General features: G+C 36.3%; 1 protein-coding gene across 1 annotated transcript in view; it reads left to right on the top strand.

Moving 5' to 3' along the window:
- LOC5577357 (monocarboxylate transporter 5) overlaps nt 1-22,743 on the top strand; it is a 58,064-nt gene that overhangs the window by 15,548 nt on the left and 19,773 nt on the right. Inside the window, exon 2 of the mRNA XM_001656385.2 lies at nt 20,366-20,632. Coding sequence (XP_001656435.2) covers nt 20,366-20,632 — 267 coding nt within the window. The remainder of the gene's footprint in view (nt 1-20,365; nt 20,633-22,743) is intronic.

The following is a 22,743-nucleotide window of genomic DNA, read 5'->3' on the forward strand; positions in this document are numbered from 1 at the left end:
ATCTTGATCTTGAAATCTTGATTGAAAAACGCATATTTGGAGCAGAGTGTACATTACATTTATTAAGATAATATTGTGTATTTCTTTCACTACTGGACTGCGAAGTGCGGCTTCATAAGTGCGAAAATGCGAATAAAAGTGCGGGATTGGATCGAATCATTTCGGTGTCTTCAGCGGGGTTGTTGTTTGGACTTCGAACCCCGCTGAAGACACCAACTCTATTTGAAGCAATCGCGCATTTTTATTAGCATTTCCGCACTTGTAAAAACATCTGTGATAGTCCAGTGGTGAAAGAAATGCGCAATATTGATATTACAATAAAACCGCGTCAACAATTCCACGCCATACAACTCGATTCGCAACTGCCTCCCTCTATCCTCGGCTGCGGCCCACACTCGCCAGATCTTGCAGCACCTGGTCAGCCCGCTGCGCTCCTCGCCTTCTTCTTCTTTTTCTTCTTGGCATTACGTCCTCATTGGGACAGAGCCTGATTCTCAGCTTAGTGTTCATATGAGCACTTCCACAGTTATTAACTGAGAGCTTTCTTTGCCAAAGTTGCCATTTTCGCATTCGTATATCGTGTGGCAAGTACGATTAAACTCTATGCCCCGGGAAGTCAAGGAAATTTTCATTACGAAAAGATCCTGGACCGACCAGGAATCGGACCCAGATACCTTCAGCATGGCTTTGCTTTGTAGCCGCGGACTCTAATTACTCGGCTAAGGAAGGCCCACGCCTTCTTGTACCAACCGGATCCGAAGCGAACGCCATCTTTGCAGGGTTGCTGTCCGGCATTCTTGCAACATGCCCTGCTCATCTTATCCTTCCAGCTTTGGCCACCTTCTGGATACTGGATTCGCCGTAGAGTTGGACGAACTCAAGGTTCATCCTTCGCCGCCACATACCCTTTTCGTGCACACAGCCAAAGATCGCCCTAAGCACTCGACGTTCGAAGACTGCAAGTGTTTGCAAGTCCTCCTCGAGCATCGTTTCATGCCCTTACGTTATTGTTAGCCATCAGCAAGGATCCAAGGTACACGAACTCGTCAGGCGGGTGTACAGGTCTACCACCATTTTAAATGTTCGACCGACGATGTCCATATCATCCGCGAAGAAAAATCATGACTGGATCTCGTAAAAATCGTACCCCAGCTGTTGAGCCTGGCTCTCCGCATAACACCTTCTAGCGCAATATTGAACAACAGGCACGAGAGTCCATCACCTTGTCGTAGTCCCCGGCGGGATCCAAACGAACTGGAATGTTCATCTGAAACCTTCAGACAGTTTTACACACCTTCCATCATTGCTCTTATCAGTCTCGTGAGCTTCCCGAGAAAGCTCTACACGGTCGACACTATCGCATGTCGCTTTAAAATCGATGAAAATGTGATGTGTTGGGACCTGGTATTCACGACAATTTTGGATAATTTGTCGATTGGCCGTCAACGAATCCGGCTTGATAACTTCCCACGAACTCGTTTAACACAGGTGACATACGATGGAAAATGACCTGGGAAAATACTTTGGGTAAATTCAAATACAGTCGACTCTCCATAACTCGATATTCAAGGGACAATCGACTTATAGAATTATAGAGTTATAGAATATATCAAAACAAAAAATCACAAAATCGAAGGAAAAATACATAAATTTCCAACACATATATAATCACTTATGTAAGGAACCAATATTATGTTGTTGATAGTATTTTACAAACTATTATTTGAAATTTTTTTTCGAAATGCTCGGAAAATCACGTTGTTTTTACTGACAACACATTTTTTTTACTTTCATGTTTTTTAATTTTTATTACTTGCAAATATTTATTTACCCCCAAACAAGAATTCGATCACGTTTCACCAAATAAGAAGGATTTTAAAATAGATATCGAGTTATGGAGAGCAATTTGCCTCTCACGTGACATCGACTAGTGGAGATATCGAGTTATAGAAATATCGACTTATGGAGAGCACGATGTATGGAAATTTGAAGGGACCAAAAAATCCATCGAGTTATAGAGTATATCGAGTTATAGAACATCGAGTTGTGGAGAGTCGACTGTGTTACGTAACGCAAAATTAGCCAATTTTAAACCCCCTCCCTCCCCCTCTTGCGTTACGTAATATTTGAACGATCCCTTTGCAGACCGCATTTTGAATGATGATCGCTCAAAACTTCTCACAATCTAACTTGTCGCCTTTCTTATACATGGGCATATTAACTGTTCTGTTTCCCAGATTGTGCCTATCAGCTGGTGCAGACAAATGGCCAGCCTCTCCAGGCCCATCTTTATGAGCTTAGCTCCGATACCATCCTTACCAGCAGCTTTATTGTTCTTGAGCAGGTGAATGGCATCCTTAACCTCCCTCAAAGTGGGGGCTGGTTGGTTTCCTTTGTCTTTAGTACTGACGAAGGCATTTCCTTCGTTGCCCCGACCACCATTGCCTGTGCTCTCTACGCCATTCAGGTGTTCGTGGAAGTGCTGCTTCCACCTTTTGCACACCTAACGCTCGTCCGTCAAAAAGCTCCCATCCTTATCCCTGCACATCTCAGCTCGGGATGAGTTGAGCTTCTGATAGAATTTATGTGTTTCTTGAGACCGGCACAGCTGTTCCATCTCCTTGAACATTCATTCACGAGTTTTACGCAAATACGATCACTAGACACAACCTCTGCACCCTTTTTACATGAAACGTTAAACTATAAAGGACAAAAAAAATATCCAATTCAGGAATAACACTCAGAATTCTTCTCGGGATCCTATCAGAGATACCGTCAATGTTTATTTCAGGAATCAATAAAAAATTACTTACACATTTTTTTCTATTTTATCAACTTTTGTTTCTTGGGATATCATCAAGTTTTTTAAGACATTATTCCTAGTATTTTTATTGGGATTCTGCCATATATGTGCTACAATTCTGTTAAGGATTCTTCTATTGAACTTTTTGGAGGAATTTCTTTGGAGATTTCTAAAGAAAAACATTTGAGGATTTCTGAGGAGAAAAACTCAAAATACTTTAACTTTTTTTTAGAAATATTTTCTTAAATTCTTTCAGAAATAACATCAACAGCTACTCCAAGAATCGTGAAATAATCCTAAATCACCAAAATTCCTACAGAGATTCATATAAGAACTCTGTGGATTTCTTTAGATACTCCTAATGGTTACTTTCTCAGAAGCTCTTTTTTAAATTTCTTTGAATATATTCCAAAAGTACCGAAAAACTAAACATTAAATATACTTTGCAATTGGATTAAATGGACAAATTGATGTGAAATTTGTCCATTTAATCCAATTGCAAAGTATATGCAATGTTTAGTTTTTCGGTAGTTGTTAAACTTCCACTCGGTTGATTAGCCGTAAATCACGATCATAATTAATTAAACTAATATTTCAAAAGATTCCTTCATAAATTTATCCATAGGCTACCACAAGAAAATTTGCAAGAATTCTCAAAAAAAATCAATCCAGAAGATTTTATAGAAATGTCTTCTAAAAATGCATTCGGAACTTTTTTCATGAAGTACTCGAAAGATAATCCAGGCATTTTTCTAAAAATATCCGTAGCAAAATTTATGGAATCCAGAACGTGTCATGAGAAATTTTCTTTGAATTCTGCATATTAATTTTTGGTAGTGATAAATTATAATTATAAAAATAAAACCAGAGGGAAGTATTGCATGAAGTCCTGAAATAGTTATTTATGCAACAAGTTGTAAAATGATGATTTTTTCAGCACGAGTTGTACATTTATCCAACGAGGCTCGCCGAGTTGGATAAATACAACGAGTGCTGAAAAAATCGAGTTTTGCAACGAATTGCATACAACATTTTTTGCTATTTCGAAAAATGCCGATTCAACTGGATGAACTCTAAAAGTACAAACAAACATTTCAATAGGACCCACATGGGCATACAGTCATGCGTAGTTTCAATTCAGTATTTTTCAATCACGTAGGCTGTGATACATTAGTATCCAGGAATGTCACAAATTTTCGCTCCCATCGGTATGGAGGAATGAAAAAGTAAGACAGCACAGACAGTAGCTCAAATACTGGACGATCCGATTCCACATCAGAATCGCCAATCTGTGTGGGAACCAGATCCCACAATGGATATAGACTCTAGTGAAGTGACTCGCCGTGTAAACCAAATGGAAAGTCACTTCACTCGATTCGAGAATTGCCACCTTGTTATACGACACCGACAATTCTCACCTCACGCCAGTCATAAAATAAATAATAGAATCAGATGCACTTGTTGTTATTCTGTGCGGCATGTAAGGCGAGACGAGTCGGAGAGGTATCGACTCGCTTCCATTTGATTAACATTAGTCGCTTCACGTCACTCGAGGCCACACACACGCCGCGCAGAATAAGCATGGCATGAAGAGACTGGGTTATTCAGTTGACGCCTACCAAAACAGTACTGAAAAGTTTTACTTTTCAGCACCGAAAAGAGTGCTGAAAAGTAGCACTTTTCAGCACTGTTTTTTTGGTAGGAAAAGTAGGCCGTTATGTTGATCAACTTCTCAATGAAAAATTGATTGATTTGCAACGGAGTTGCAAAAAAAAATCATATAGATGTTTCTTATGGTCTTCTTCTTCTTGGCATTAGGTTCTTACTAGGACAGAGCCTACTTCTCAGCTTAGTGTTCTTATGAGCACTTCCACAGTTATTAACTGATAGCTTTTTTTTGCCAAAGTTACCATTTTCACTAGTCGATGATTCGTATATCGTGTGGCAGGTACAATGATACTCTATGCCCAGGGAAATCAAGGAAATTTCCATTACGCAAAGATCCTGGGCTGACCGAGATTCGAACCCAGACACCTTCACCATGGCTTTGCTATGTGGCCGCGAACTCTAACCACATGGCTAAGGAAGGCCCTTCTAGTATAATTTATAAAACCCATGAAGTAATGTCGTGAGAAATTTTCTTTGGATTCAACAGATTATTTTTTAGTAATGTAGAGATATTCATAAATAAATTATAATTACATAAATAAAACCCGAAGGATGCATTGTCCTCAAAATATGTTTGCCTGCGATCTGTTTCCTAATTTGAACTTGAAAAAAAAAACCTGTGTCAATATTTAGTGGAATATCTAAGAAAAAATACTCTAGTGAAATCGCAGGATCAATTGCTGGAGAAACCAAAACGACATATTTAGGATGAACTTTACTTTACCTGGAGCAAATCAATATTTAATACATTAAGTATTTCTGTATAAATTATTTTAATGCTATGAAATTTCCAAATTTTGGGAATCTCTATATTAATTTTCGATGAACTTTTTAAGAAATCGTAAAATAACTCCAGGGAGAATTTCTTTTAAAATCTCTGATTAAACATTAGGAAATTCATGAAGAATTTATTGCAGGAATTGTTATAGTTTATGTGATGCTGGAGCAATTCTCAGAAAAAATCCGAAAAGAAATGCCTGGAAAATATACAGGGAAAATGTCTCAACAATTTTTAATTATCTGAAGAATTTCACAAACTTCGATAAAGAATTGCAGTCAGTATTCTTTTTTTTGCTATGATAATATTATAGTCTCAGTGGACTTCCACTCTCAAGAACTATTTCTGGAATAAACTATTGGGATGGTTATTAAGGAAATTGCTTAAACAATCTAAAGAAAAAAAAATAAAAAATTAAATGGAAACCCAGCAATGCCCCCTTGACAAATTTTACGTAAACATGAATTCTGTAAACCATACTTTTGAAAATTCAAAAAATATCACCTATGAGCAATTCTCGCTGAAACCAGGCCGCCATCGGCACCCATCGTTAGAATTCCAATTTTATGTCACTGATCGCTAGTTTTCGATAAAACTTAAGGGTGGTCCTTTCTGTTTTCTTGAATTGGTGGACCCCTCGTACGCCAGCTAGCTGAACAGTTTGCGAAAAAGCCCATTTTTTGATAAATCTTGGGTATTTCGTCACGTGATATGTCTCATATTTCGCTTGGAACACATAGCAAACTTAGTGGCATCGTATAGAGAAAGGATATAGCTTTCATTTGAAGTCGGAGAAATATTGAAAAAGATTAGCAATTTTTTAAATATGCCTATTGAAATTTCCATGCCAACTTTGCAATTGGGCAAGGCCTTGTTTCTCCGTCTGCCGATTATCTTTTCTTTCTTCATTATCTGAACATGTCAAGAAAATTTGAACATGTCAAGAAAAAGTTTTCTCCGACAGGAGCGGGTATCGAACCCACGCTTCGTGACACAATACGCTGAAAGACAGACGCCATAAACCGCACGGCTACAAAGCCTGCAAATATAATAATTTGAAAACTCAATCTCTTCCTTCTATCGGATAAATAAGTAGACTAAAATATTTAGCTACTCTAACAAGCCTCATTTTTATATTTCAATTAGTACTAAAACACTCAATTCCGCTAGTTTGCATCCTTTGATAGATATGCGTATTTGAACCTCAACTGTACTTGTTGTGTACAGTGCCGGATTTGGGCCTCGAGGGGTCCAGGTCAGATGTCTTGAAGGGGGCCCTTGGTACAAAATAGGCCGAAACCACTAAGCATAAAAAAGTTCAGTTTTATGAAAATAAATCTCCCAAGTTTCCAGATAATTGTAATCTTACTCGAATTCGACAGCACATATCTCTTTGTGACTATTTTTTTATTTAGACTGAATCGTTCTCGTTTAAAAAAGTTCAAATCATGGCTAGATGACTCATTAAGAATTTAAATAACAAAAGCCAAAGTTATATTCATTTTGTTAGATATTAGGGGCAGTTTAAATTCAGCTTCTATAGAAATATTGTCTGAAAATCTGCACAATATTGGACTACCTAAAATATTGGATCATATTTTGTACAATTTGCTGTCAGAGAAACACAAGAGCTTCATCCTCGGTCGACTGACAAGTTCCAGAAAATGCTACATTGACCTACTCCAAGGCTCGTATTTAAGTCTCTTGCATTGTATGTTTTGTTAAGAATATTGACTACTGTTTGGAAGAACAATGCACGCTTCGATCTAAGATGCTTCGACAGCTGGCAAACTTCTAATTTCCGGAAGAAAAATGCGTTTGTTATAATAGTAATATCAGAACCCTGTTAGTAAAGTGATGAAAATGTGTAGGTTAATTACCGAGTACGTTCGTCAACTTTCAACGTTTTTTAAGATCATTACAGGATATAGAGCACTAAATTTTAACCGTATCTTACAAGAAAGCTGTGACAGTTTGCTAATTATTAAACTAAAATATGAAACTGAAATATTCAGATAAAAATCGTATGGAGTTAACTATTTACTACTGGTCGTGTACTTGACTCGGAAGTCGGAGGTTTACTCTGAGTCAGAGTTGGGAAATGTTCTGAAATTCACATTACAGTAGGCAATCGCAGCAAATCACAGTCAGCGGAGCCAGTGAAACTCACGCCTATTGCTGCTGTAGGCAAAATGCGTTGAAAATAGCAAAACACCCTTTGCTAAGGGCAACCCGAAACTACTGTAGAAAAAAGTTCTATTTCCCGCTGCATTTCCCGCATTTACAACCTTCAATGACACTACTTATTTAGAAAATTCATGTACCCAACATAGGCTACTTGATGAGAATCACAATTTTGAACTAGGGTAAGTGTTCCCTTAGTTGTGGGTGTTCCTATAGTTGCGGTAGTGCCCCAGAACCGACACTGCCTTAGCCACAGAACCGACACTGCCAATCGACGTATTGGCTTTTTGATACACTGAATAGTTGAAAAGAGCGTTCAAATTGCTTTAAATCTGATGAAATATCACTAAAATTGCTGAAAGTGTTCTTGCTTGTACCAATAGTTGCGGTAAAGTGTTCCTATAATGGAAGATCCCATAAGAAAAAAAAACGGATACCGCAATTATAGGAACGGTATTATTTTTCACTGACATGCCTTGGATTACTACGACGATATCATTTTTCTCATTAAGTATATGCTCGTTACTTCTCGTTACAACATCAACATGTGCATTAATTGCGCTTCTTGAATTAATACGGTTAAATGAAGTTCAATGCTTAGTACCTCCACTATTGGTACATCTACCCTACTGTATTAGAAGAGCCACGTGATTTTTGCAAAAACTCAAGCCTACTACTATTACCATTCCCAACTCTGCTCTGAGTACATCACTCAGTTTTTCTGAAGCGACTTATTTTACATACTTTTACACAATCACAATCTCCTGATTTACGTCAGTGGCTTTCACTGTCGCTTCGTCACCCTACAGAACAGTATCTGGTGGCGTAAAATGATTCACCACGAGCTCAATGAGTTTTACGGGAAACATAGTATAAAGTAGATAGCAAAATATGGAAGGATACGTTGGGCATGCCATTTCATGGATGTGCCGCATAGCGAACAAGGAAAGATGATTGGACAGCGGAGCACTTTTGTTTCCTCTCATCAAAATGGGCATATTGTCGTAGCGGTAAACGCACAGCTATTCAGCTGAGGATCGTGGGTTTCAATCCCGTTGGTCAAAATTATTTGTGTAAAACAATTTTCTCGACTTCCCATAGAGGCTTATAGAGAATCATCGTACCTTCCACAAGATATACACATGCTGATCGATGACAAAGAAAGCTCTCAGTTAATAACTGAGAATGTGCTCATAAGTACTATTCCATTGGGAACGTAACGCCAGAAAGAAGAAAATAGAACTCCATTGGTACAAAGCAAAGCCATGCTGAAGGTGTCTGGGTTCGATTCCTTGTCGGTCCAGGAACTTTTCGTAATGTAAATTTTCGTCAATGAGAAAAATTGAAACCTTTGATTCATCCTGGCATGGGGGATTTTTGTCCAGCAAACTGTCTAAAACTCAACAATAATATGCAATTTTATGTGATGTGACCAATACTGTGCCCAATAGCATTCAATAATCACCTAGTCGAGGAAATCAAAACTATTCCAATTACTCAATATCCTTCCCATGACAACTGTAGAGATGCAGAGGTATACTCGATCTCTAGTAACAATTATTGTTTAACTAACACTTCTTCTTTTCTCTGAGGACCGTATAGAGCTTAGTGACACTTGCATACGCTCATCATACTCAGTTTGTTTTTGTTTTCCTTAACGAAACTTGCACACACTTTTTAGACTCATCAAAATGCATAAGGAAATATTACCCAATTTGAAATATTTACACCCAGGTTCTGGGTGTTTACCGAGACCGAGTGCATATTGTTTTCCTCTAAGGTTCACAACTACATCTACACTCGGGCACCCATACCATTGAGCGTGATAACCACTATTGAGCGGGCCCAGATAGCCGTAGCGGTAAACGCGCAGCTATTCAGCAGGCTCAGCTTGGCCGTTGGTCGTTGGTTTGAATCCTACTGGTCGATAATCTTTTCGGGTTGGAAATTTTCTCGACTTCCATGGCATAGAGTATCTTCGTATCTGCCATTCGATGATATACACATGTAAAAATGGTCAATTGACAAAGAATGCTCTCAGTTAATAACTGTGGAAGAGCTCATTAGAACACTAAGCTGAGAAGCAGGCTCTGTCCTAATTGGGACGTAATGCCAGAAAGAAGAAGAAGAAAAGGATGCTGGTGCCGTTATTGTTTTTTATCTATTTTGAACTCTCGATTTGTGAACATTGAGAATTGCTAGATAATCCCAAGACCCATTCATTCGATTGTTCTGATACATCAAGGAGTACAACTACAAATCGGTTATCCATGGTTAAGCTCAATTCTCTGAACACATCACACTTGTTTCACTCTTGCCACTCACAGCTCGAGTAAGTTTTTTTTTCCTGCAAGCGACGACCGACGATTAGAAGGTATTTAACCGGTGGCGCGGTGATATCTATACTCCGGCTACCGACCACGGCTGAAAGTCAAGGTCAATGTGAATGAGAAGCTCCATGGGGTGGTTGGCTCTCGACTGGGTGTGTGTGCGTGTTATGGCCATACCGGTTCGAAATTCGCATATGTTGGCTGAATGGACCACGGCTGACGCGGCACAACACTCTCAGAGTCGCCTCCGGCCAAACCAAGCCATACTTGCAGTCAAATCGTAAAAACCGCCATTCAATATAACAAGCAACAAATTATATTATGCTGCGTCTACACGATGTTCTTTTTTTCGCCTCTGGTAAACATATTGCTTGTTCATCAGAATGTGTTTTGTATGGCGACGACTCCGGCAGCCTATGACGTCAAGTGACTGCCATTACAGCACAGAGAACAGACATAGAGGCTCGAACAAAATTCCATCAAAATCATGTGTAAAGGTTTGAGTCAATCATCAGCGCCACCAACGCAGACAGTGCGACATACAAACTCGTTTCGACCACACGATGGCGCTAGTAAACGTCAACATTCATTGGCACACAAAGCAACGCTAGCGACAAGTGGCAATTTTTTATGGTGACACTAGCGCCAAAATGTAAAAAGCGGCAAAATTGAAGCTCCTTTATTCTGATCACAGCGCCGCGTAACAGGAGCATAACGACATACTTTAAAAGGTCCCGTACAAAACTTTACACACGCTGACGATTAAAGATGAACGTCTGTTCTCTGTGATTACAGCCACCCCTCACAGTTGAATCATCCACAATTTTTGATTCAGCTGATTTGTTTCTACATTTAAAAACTCACGCTTATGGAATTAGTTCCGTACATAGAGGGACCGATTAATACTATAGATTCTTCTTGATGCACCATATAAACTGCTTTAATTAGTGACACAGTACTAAGTAAGTGCTTCATTTTCTTCATGTAAAGCCGTAAATGATTTCGAATTGTGGGACCAGTGTATATTTACTTATATGACGGAGGGGCTCGTTTTCTTACGCAGATCGTCGACCTACTGTTGGCGATTAGGTAATGACTCGTCGAATAAAAGACGTCGTTGTCTTTTGGTGTAGCTGAAGAGCGTCATCACCGACTCGACACGATTCGGCCACGTCAGGTTCCAGTGAGAAGTCTACAAATTTGGCTGTTCCGTTATCTAGAATTATGAATGTTATTCTTGAGCGACGCGACATCGCTCTTTCTGAAACAGTGATCTACTTTGTGTAAATATTATTCACACGTGGTCCATACTGGGCAACCTATCGCCTGAAGACAAGATTTTCTGAATGAAGAGAGCGTGGAGTCAAATGTTTTCAAACAATTTCGTTGTTTACGAGATGCTTCGATTGATATAGACTTGGGAAAAACGTCTGGTGATGGGTGAAGGGAAAATTTCTCGAAATAAGTAACGTGGATTTATAAGAACGTGTAATTGATGATACAAACGAAGGAATGTTTTGAAGTTTCTGTACAACATGTTTTAGTTTCTTGTTTTCTGACTCCGAACCATACATTTTTTCAAAAAAGAGTTTCTCCAGATTTTTTTTTCAGGAATTACTTAAGAAATTCTTGCAAGTAGTGTCGGAAAAAATCGATTTTGATATTTTTTTAGCTAATGATAAATAATATCGTAAAACGGGGTAACTTTGATAGTAACTTTAATAATAACATGGATAGTGTGAGTCGTATATTATATTTCATATTATAATTTAATCTAGCTCAGTTAAGAAAACTGAAATCTTAGGCAAATATTACAAGTTTGACGCTCCTCGAGTTTATAATCAAAAACATTCAAAGCTTGTTATTCAAATTAAAAACAAAATACTTTTGACTGTTTTCCGTTTAAAAAAGCCAGCAAAATAATTTCCTTTTCTGTCCCCATTCGATTTATCGAGAGATTTTTTATAGTTGAAGCTGAAATCGGACTTGAGTTCCTTAGCAAAAAGTGATCTGTAGTTAGTTATTTTATTTTGACTGATATATGTTTATTTTGACTAAACTTCCAACGATTTAGTTCAAATTAGTTTTTTTTATCTAAACCTTTGTCAAGTAGCTTAGAAACAACCTCAAAATACAGCATTTAAATATTTTTTTCTTAAAAACTGTAATCGGCAAACATTTTTTCTAACAAGTCAAATCGAATATTCCAATGTTGGTCTTTTTTTATCTTACATCAAATAAAATCAATTGTATAAAAACAGCACACCTTTTGACACGTATAACATTTAATTATATCGATGGACAAATTAAACATATTATGATTTCCATTTTTTACACTTGGGTGTTTTAAGAATCCGCTAGGTTTTCATTTAATAAATTCTTCATAGCCTTCGTTCACGGGAGCCTAGATGATCGTAACGCTAAACGCGCAGCTATTCAGCAAGTTTTCCTTGACTTTGCAGGGGCATGAAGTATCTTCGTACCATCTACACGATAAACACATACAAAAATGGTCAATTGACAAAGAAAGCTTTCAGTTGAAAGCGGAATGCTCTGTCCCAGCTGGGGCGTAACGCCAAAAAGAAGAAGAAGCTTTCACGGGTTCATATTAGGATTATTCCAGGAATTCCTTCATATGTTGCTCCAGTGGTTCTTCAAGAAATTCTACAATGAATAACCCTATGATTTTTTTTATCCATCAAAGATTCATCTACAAAATTTTCAAAGGATTCTTACGTAATTTTGTACCTAAATTTCCCAATGGATACTGAATAAAATTTATCAAAGATATTATCCAAGAATTCTTCCAAAAGTTCTTCACAAGATTCGTACAAAAAAAGAAAATTCTCCTGAAGAATCGGCTAAAATTTCTCCAAGAATAAAACATTCAGAAGTTTCATTTAACAGAAAAAAACGGAATACATTCAGGAATACATCTAGGCATAAGGACCGTTCATTTTACAAAGTGGACACTTTGATAGAGCCGTAATCGGTTTTTGTGAATCGTTCAACTTTTTTTCTACAATATTAAGAAAATATAAAAACTTACGACATGCTTTTAGTTGAAGAACTAAATAGTTTTTTTTCCAAAAACAAAAAAATAAAAACTGTTCATCAAAGTCGAGCATTATTGTTCGCACGATAAAAATCCTAATTTTCATAAACAATTTGTACGTTGGTATCCTTTACTATTCTACTAAAAATAGAGCTTTAAAAACATCAATAATATTCCACCGTTTTCTGACATGAGATCACTTTAGTGATTTATTCCTTATGGACAAACTTGCTGATACACCTTCCTTTTACTACCAGCAAAAAAGTAAAGCTAAAAGCGTGTTGAAAATTGATTTGGATTACTAAAGAAACTATAATTGTATGAAAGAGAGCTAAATCTTGAGTTTTACCGACATTCTCAGGTACAAATTTTACTCTTTATAGTCATTTTATTTAAAAAAAACCCGATGCTTTTAAAATCATCTACGCATATTTATCGATCTAGAACAAATTGTAATCGTTTTTCTCCAAATATGTTGATAGGTAATCTCAAAATAACACATTTTGAAAATAATACACGGAAAATAAATTTGATTTCATTAAAGCAGTGTTCCCAGTTTTGATGATTGTCATTGTGCTATGAGAGGTCTTCTGAATGTAAAGCATTTGTTTTTCTTTTGTGCCTAAAATATTACGTGGAGACTAAATAACCAATTCTATGAAGGCGTTGGTTACTTTTCATATTAATACTACAGTGATACCTCCATGAGTCGATGTTCCATGACTCGATATCGACTCATGGAACCATACTACAAACAAAATTTCATGGTTACTATGATGGTCCCTAGAAGCAGCTTTCCAAAGGATTGCTGTTCCATGACTCGATATTTCCATGAGTCGATGGTCCCTTCAATATCGACTCATGGAGGTTTCACTGTATATTATACCTTCCGTCAGGACGTACTTTGAACCTTAAAATTCTACTCGTATAAGTTCTATTTGAATTTAAAATATTTTTTTTCAAAAAAAAAATCGATGAAAAATGCTTTATGATATGTGAAAAATTGTTGTTCCAAAAATAGCTGGATATTTTTTAGCAGGCTTCTGATTGATGATGCTTTCGAAGAACAAGCCTTTTTTTAAATTAAATTTATAGAATGTCGAATTTTCCAGATAATTTCTAACAATCATTGAGATTGATAACCTCCAAAAATCGACCGTTCTAAACGTTATTCCTAATAAGTAAGAAATTTAATTATTTTGGTAACTTTTTGTACAATACTAGTTGAACGATGTACAGAAAACCGATTATGATTTCATTGGTAATTCAGAAGATATTGCATGGAGAAGGTGTCCACTTTATAAAATGAACAGTCCTTATACATACGTGAGTTTCCAAGGATTCCTTCAAAAATTAATTCTAGGATTTCTCCAGATGTTTCTTTAAGGTGCAAGTAAAAATGGAGCAAATGTCAAAATTGAAAAAGCGGTTTTCGCTCTTGAAGTCGGCAAGTCGGAAGAAATAAAGACACACAGCCTTTTTATTTTGAAAATAGAACAGCTGTGTTTTTATTTTTTATTTTTTTTTTGATTTGTCGATTTTAGGGGCGACAGCTGCTTTTTCACTTTTGACATTTGCTCCATATTTACTTGGGCCTTAAGGATTCATTTTGAAATTTCTCCAGGAATCTCTCCAAGAGTAATTTTGTGAATTTTCTGTAACTCTGCGAATGTTTTTTTTTTTTCAAAAATTCATACAGAGGATTCCGTGCGGAATTTTACCCAGGCGTGTCTGTATTTGTAGCGGTACATGAATGTCTATAAGCATTTCAGATATCAATTTGGGGCTTTTAATTCGTGCTTATGGCTGCTCGGATAATATTTTTATCGAAATGAATATGCAAATTTGGCTCAAAACATTTTGATACAGTCGAACCTCCATAAATCGCTTTATGACTCACGGAACAGAAATACTTTTGATCTCGACCTTATTCTGCACTTCAAAGTAAACTCCAGAATGTTTGCAGCGGTCAAAATTCTCCAGGGAGAACTCCTACGAGTAAATCTTGCATGCTCATTTAATTCAATTATAAAATCATCCATTCCACGACTTATTCTTCAAAGAACTGCTGCAGGAATCTCTCGTGGATTTTTCTCCAAATTTTAAGGATCTTCTATTAAGACATATTCCACACACTTAAATTATTTTACGGATTCCTGTAAAATCTCAAATGCTGAACAGTTCGGTAAAATAAATTAACGGAATATTGTAAATTTTTACAGTATTCCGTGAAAAATCACCGGAATCCGTAAAATTTCGACGGAATTACGGTGTTTTATTTCACCGAACTGTTCAGCTGTTGAGATTACGGTGAAATTCACCGTTAGAGCTTAGTGTGCAGAGATTAACTAATAGTTACCTTTAATTTTTTTCTAAAGAAGTACTTTTAGGTTTTATTTATTTATTATTAATAAAACCTAATGATTTAATCTGACATAATAAAAGCCACCAGAACATTATTATTATGGCTCAAAAACTGTTATCTTTAATTAAGTTTTGTAAGATAATTATAATATTTCTGTATAAATCATTTACATTCAGGTTATACAAAAATCTTCTTCTTCTTCTTCTTCTTCTTCTTTCTGGCGTTACGTCCCAACTGGGACAAAGCCTGCTTCTCAGCTTAGTGTTCTTATGAGTACTTTCACAGTTATTAACTGAGAGCTTTCTTTGCCAATTGACCATTTTTGCATGTGTATATCGTGTGGCAGGTACGAAGATACTCTATGCCCAGGGAAGTTAAGGAAATTTACTTATTGGAAGATCCTGGAACGACTGGGAATCGAACCCAGACACCTTCAGCATGGCTTTTCTTTACATTTGTATAGCCGCGGACTCTAACCACTTAGCTAAGGAAGGCCCCTAAACTACACCAATCATATTCATTTATTATTATGATTCAAATATGTATATAACCAAGCAAATTTTTATTAACTTCAGTAAATTTAAAAACTCAATAATAAATCAACATAGGTGTTTTGTGCATCACAGAGATTATGATACCGCAATGCGGGGACAAATAGATCACTATTTTACAACTTTTATTTATATTATTCTCAGCAATTCAAATATTTTCAAGACCAGTACTTCATTGACTTTTATCAGTGTTTGTTATTTTTTATGGAATAACATTTAACATTTCATAAAATTGCTTTAAGTATTGAAAATTGAAAATAACACATTGGAGCTAAATTGATCACCATACAACAGAACAGGTTTGAGAATAGAAAATTTCCCTTCCTACCTACGAATCTGAAAATTATGTCAGAGTTCTTAGAACTCATGTATTTGATTGTATTATTTTAAAATTATGATTTGGTAAGTAGTATTATACGCCTAGATGAAGGCAACTTCCCTTGAAATATGCACGTTTTAATAATGAACGGTGTTATGATTGAAAAATAAAGCATGTAATGCTGTATGTTTTCAAAAATGAGCTCAGAAGTTTTCATTTAAGCTAAACAACATCTTAAATACTTGCAGTTTGCATGTGGGCTTCCAGATCAGTGAATTATAACAGGATTATAAAAGAGTTTGTTACCTAGTTAACGCTTTTTTTTTTCAAATAAAATATGCTATAATTTTGGATGGTTAGTAATTGAAATGATAAAAATTATAACAAAATTAACTCTAAGGTGAAAAAAATTGTAACTAAATATATTGTAATTCAAACAGATCTATAACTCACTATGTTATTTTCCAAACTGAAACAAACATAGTAATTGTCTTGACATGAAATAAAACTGATTATGTATAAACAATTGCTCTTGTTGCAACAGCCTTTGTTATTATAACTGATTTTGCTATAATTGTATTACAATTTCCTCAACCAACTCATAGTTTTTTTTAAACAAACATAAAACAAACTTTGTGGTTTGTTACTTATTTTGGTATAATTGTGATACAACTTTTTTGTAATCCACTTATCGGGTTAGCACCAGTGGATTGTTTAGTACCGCAAAACCGAGTATCCGAATAACTTTGATCCCGATCCACAACATACTAAACGAAATAACATGTTTTTTTTAATTTGTTAAGCAATATGAATGCAAAAGTAATGAGTTATGTTTTGACACTTCATTTCAGAGCTATTTTCATGTGTATCAAGAACATTATAGCAGAGACTAATAAAGACATAGTAGTCGGGTGTCACACGATTTCTTTCTGACTCATAGAACACCAATATCATTGTAACCTGTGGTAAATGGACGTTGTTTGTCTCAACTATGGACCGATGCACGAGTTCACTATCTGACGTTTGAGCGGTGCCGTGTCCATGACAACGAGTGAATTCGGCACCACTCATACGTCAAATTAGAGAACTTGTGCATTGGTCCATTGTCAAATTGTGTGTTGTGAAGTTTATTGTGCTACATAATGATCATTTTTATGAAAATAATATAAAATTCCAGAATCTTGTTTGATGTGGTATTGGCAGACAGCCATCAAGATTTTTGTAAAAAGTGTACTGCGATATGTCAAACTTGAGTACCTTTTGCAGTACCGTAATTTCGGGTGAAATTGATAAATTTTCACGATTTTTCAGGTGTGGTTCTTATAATTATGTCAATGCCAAACAATGTATGAATGCATGAAAACAAGTACGACGGTGAAATTCATTGGCTGATGTACCAATGTTTTGTAACAAATGTGATTTTAGTACTATAAAACATGTTCAAAATAAAAAAATCAAGAAATCCTATTTCGGGGTGAAATTAATCACTTGTCAATGCCACTAATGTTTGTTTTGAAAACAACTCTATACAACTAATATGGGGTCCCTGAATCCGATAATGCTTTCCAAATTCTTAACTATACAATATTTACTGAAATAATCAATAATTATGTATAAAGAATACCTTTGGAAAACGCCTAAATGTAGGCAATTTCCAAAGATTTTTTTTCTAATATTCAACAGAAATTCAATTATTTTTACAATATGAGCAAATTGGTTCGAATTTTGATGATGCAATCTGTGTTGGGGATATATTTTAAGCATTGATACAAACTTTCAGGCCCCATGTCAAAATCCTTGTTTAGAATTAAAATTTTATGGATGTCTGCCATTACCACACCGAACATAGCTATGGAATTGAACAACGTTCATTAACCACTGTTACATTGATATTGGTGCTCTATGAGTCGGAAATAGATCGTGTGAAACGGTGTTCAATTTCACCCTACTGATAAATTTCATCCGAATTTACGGTATATGAAAAAATATTCAAAACTTTATGCAATATATCAGCTGCAATTGCAAGATACCAGTACTTGTTTGAAAAATTTAAAATAAAAATCTTAGAAACATGCAAACATATTTAAATTTTCCTCGACAAAAAAAACAAAAGAATTTTTACGATACTTACTTTTCCATCAGTATTGCTGACATTTTCATAATCTGTGAATATTTGAATGAAAAACTAATATGAAAATATTCTAATTTAAAATCATCATCAGACACCTATAAACTATAAAACATAAAATGTCTATGATGCGAACGAAGCATTCAGCGCTCTTGGAAGAAAATGCTATTGTGTACCGACCTGATCAAATTTGCCCAGTAATCAATCCGGCCCCGGGTTACGGGACTTGCGCCCAGTTCTCAGTGAACACTTGGACGATCCTTAATCCAAAATTTAGCAAAAACTATCTTATCCAAACCGATTAGCGTGAAATGGGGTAACTTTGATAACTTTTTTTTTCTAAGGAAACTGGAATATTTATGCAAACTGTTTCAAAGAATTATAATTTATATTTTTAAAACAAGTATCCTAGCTATCGATTGCAGTTGGTAGATTTCCAAAAGATTTTGATGGATATATAATTTTTCTTATAACCGAAAGTCGGTTTTCTGTTTTGGGGTTACTTTTGTAATGGAGTTTAAAACGAACAAAATTCAATAAATTACGTTACACTTATAGGGCGTTACATACGTCTAGACGTTTTTCGCTAAGAGATTTGAGACTATATTCAAGTTCTATTATAACTAGGCTAGCAAATATGAGAGACGAACTATTCAAAACCTGAGAGAGACTCGCGAAGAGGAAAAATATCAACGTCATATGCAGCCCAGATTCCCCTCTCACGAAACGTCAAATGCAGCCCACCGTCTTTATGGCTGAAAAAGTGAAAAGTATTGTGTTCAAAGTAAACTGTTATTAAAAACCTCAGTCAGCGGAGCAGTTTTTTTTCCTATGTTGCTGATAAATCTAAGCAGAAGATCAATTATTTCTAATGTCTGCTACGTTTGCTGGCATGAAATTTCACTCAAACGGCTATTTATGATTCGATGTGATGCAAACTCAATCATTTTTTGCTGAGAGGTTCATGTGATGTTTTAACTTTTGCGTTCGTTTTGCTTAACTGATTAATAGATATTATCTTATTTCGTTTAGTATGTGATGGGTTTCGCACTATCCAAGCTACCCGCATTATCAAAGATACCCCGTTTTACGGTACTTATACAATTGAAAAAAAAATCGTCCATATCATGCTTGTCAGGGAATTGCATTTATTAAATCGATTTCAATGAATCATAAATATTTCTCATTCTAAACAAGTATTCATTTCGAAACGGGCCTTCCCAATTTGCAAATTTCGGGTGTGAAATTCCATTCGGTAGTGTCATGAAACTCCTACGCCTAATTCATTTTGTTTATTTATCCTTACATTTCAATTAGCACATCGACATTAAGTGATAAATCAACCGACCGGTTGTTTCCTGAATCACTTTTCGAAGGAAAACCAAAATATTCCAACATCAACCACACAGTGTCTATTAAAGTATCGGGCTAGAATATTTATTCTGTTTTATTTTTATTTCTTGTTAATTATTCCGCATATCTGTGTTCAAACGAATTTCCCATAATCTAAACCGCTAATTGATACCCTCTATATAAAATTCAGTTCATGTCTACTTGAAGATTGCAAATAAAGAGCTTTTGGTTTATATAGGAATATTATTAGTTGAGTTTTGGAAGCATTAGGAGAAATCTTCCATTTTTACGAGTATGAAGAAAAAAGCTTTGATTTTCATAGCAGCATCGCAAGTGTGTTAAAATTGTCTTCTCGTCTTCTCACGTTTTTAAGACGGATTAAGGTGAAGATGCAGCGAAGCCAAACCTCAAATTTTCAAGTGCACAAATCTAGAGAACCGGACAGCGGTTTGAGCTGAAAACTTATTCGATTGGTCACTCGCTGGTTGTGATCAATCGATTAAGTTTTCAGCTTGAACGGCTGTTTAGTTCTCTAGATTTGTGCTTTTGACAATTTAAGGTTTGGTTTCGGTGCATCTTCACCTTAAGAGTTATTATTTTTTTAATTTGATATTTGGCCTCAATTTAGTTTCATTCTTATGGACATATGCCATGCGGGTTATCGTCATCATTTTTCACAAACAAAGTATAATCTATTCATACTCTTCAAGTTACTACATATTGGAATTTGCAGTCATTATGATTCAGATTTCAGTTAGAAATACACACGATTAACTTACCGCTTTCCACGCGTTTTGCTAACCATTTTCTCCCCATTCCTATGATTTGCAGATGCCACCACAGAACACAATTGAGATGAGTACGAAACCGGACGCTGAAAATGGCACGAAGAAGGCGCAAAACGGTAACACAAACAAACTCCAGATGATGAAGGAGGAACCGCCAACGACTTCGGTAATCGTTCCGCCGGACGGAGGTTGGGGCTGGTTGGTCATGATCGCGTCATTCCTCTGCAACACTGTGGTCGATGGTATCGTGTTCAGCGCCGGAATGTTTCAGGATCCCATCCGGTTGGACTTTGGCGTGGGCAAAGCGGAGGTTGGTATTGGCGTTACCTTTCATATGTGCACTCATTAAATCACATAAAAGTAATCTATATATATATATATTATATATATATATATATATATATATATATATATATATATATATATATATATATATATATATATATATATATATGGTGTTTGTATGTCACGAAATGGCTTGAGAACGGCTCGACGGATTAGAATGAATCTTCCATAGTTATGTTCCTGAAGTGTTCCGACGTGTTTGTGTATATAAAAAGCTAAGGATATTTGACGGGAAAGTTGAAAAAACAGGAGTGAACGAAACTTCCATTTTGCACGGAGCGTTCCATGGCGTTTTTCAACAGCCTACTTGATGGCAAGACGAAGTTTGCCGGGACTACTAGTTTGGAATAAAATTTATAATTTTTCACGCCTGGTTTTCAGAATGATTACCTATATATTCACAATCTTAATGCTGGAAAATAACTTGGACAAAGTGGTTCAAAATGCCACATTAAGGCGAAAAAGGCCGTCATCTACAAAACTGTTCTGAATAAGAGCAGTGCATGTCGATTTGCATACAAAATTCTCAACTTTTGCATGCTCTAGTTTTGTTCCCTTTTAATCGAACTGTGGAGACAAAAGAACTACAAAATTTCTTATTTTTCAGAGCTCCTGTCTGAAAATGAGACAATATGTGAAATTTCGCGAATCAATAACAGTTTATCATTTTTAAATTTTTCTTCTGCAAATATTCCAAACATTTTTGTTTTGGGTACAGGTTTGATAATTAGTTGGAGGTTGTTTAAATGGTAAGTGATATGAAATAAAAAAAACCCTGACTTAATCCACCAATGGTGAGACTGAACCCTTCTTACATTTCAATACCAGGTTTGATTCAATTATTGTTCATCATTTATCTGGAACCTTGTATCAGAATAACTAAACTTTAGTTGCGATTATGATTTATCTGGTATTTTCTAATAGTGCCCTGAAAAGGGCACTGCAAAGCGCATTAGCGTAAATATAGCCTGTAGCTCAATACCACAGCGGGTTAAGAATAACAGAATGTCCTGAAGATTCAGGCTTCTGAATTCAGTTTCACTTAATGTTTACCAAGTAATTTTATTCGCATTTGCGCAAAAACTGGACAGTTACATATCAGGTGATACGAAGTTCCATAATCGGAGTCACAACTATCACACACAAATGAGTCAGAACGCTGAATATTTGCCATGTGATAGTTGAGTCGGCAGTGGCCTGTCAACGCTCTGACCAAGAGACTGCAATTCTGCTTTGACAGATTTGTTAAATACTTCGCCACCCTTGGAGATGGCTCAGTAATGCACAATTTTGTTTGACGACACGACTCCAAACTATTCCAATATTACTTGTGCTAAGTTGCCACCCAAGAATTTATCTGAAGCTCCACCCAGCGCTTCGAAATTGGAATAGCAGGCTCAGGGCCAATGAAGTCATGCGATGCTCCACCGCTAGCTAGCTCATCAGCCAATTCATTTCCAGAAATGGAAGAATGGCCAGGTACCCATACAAGGTTTACAGAGTTGACTTAATTCAGTTCCTCAATTTGAGTTCGACATGCGATAACAAGCTTCAACATTGAGTTGGCCGAAGCAAGAGCTTTTATAGCAGTCTGACTATCTGAACAGAAGTATATGACTTTACCCATTACGCGCTGTTGAAGTGCTGATTGCACTCCACACATAAGAGCAAATATTTCCGCCTGAAAAACGGTGCAGTTTCTACCAAGTGAGTAAAACTGATTCAGCCTTAGCTCACGAGAATATACTCCTGCACCAGCTCTACCTTTAAGAAGGGAGCCATCAGTGTAACATACTACATTGTTTGATATACTTCTTTCCAAATAGCCAGACGTCCACTCTTCCCGTGAAGGGAATTGTGTGGTAAATGTCCTGTAAGGAAAGTGACAAGCAATTGTGAGCAAGGACAATTTTGTCCCAATTCACCAAAAGTGGAAACAACGAAGTGCGTGTAGATCTACGATTCACTGTATTTTTTCCCAGTAGATCCAGTATCCACAAGCGGTAAGAGCAAAAAAGTGCTTCTTGTTTAAGATATATGTGTAGTGGCGCAACGCCGAAAAGGGCCTCGAGCGCC

The sequence above is a fragment of the Aedes aegypti genome, chromosome 3 (genome assembly GCF_002204515.2).
Source record: "Aedes aegypti strain LVP_AGWG chromosome 3, AaegL5.0 Primary Assembly, whole genome shotgun sequence".
NCBI lineage: Eukaryota > Metazoa > Arthropoda > Insecta > Diptera > Culicidae > Aedes > Aedes aegypti.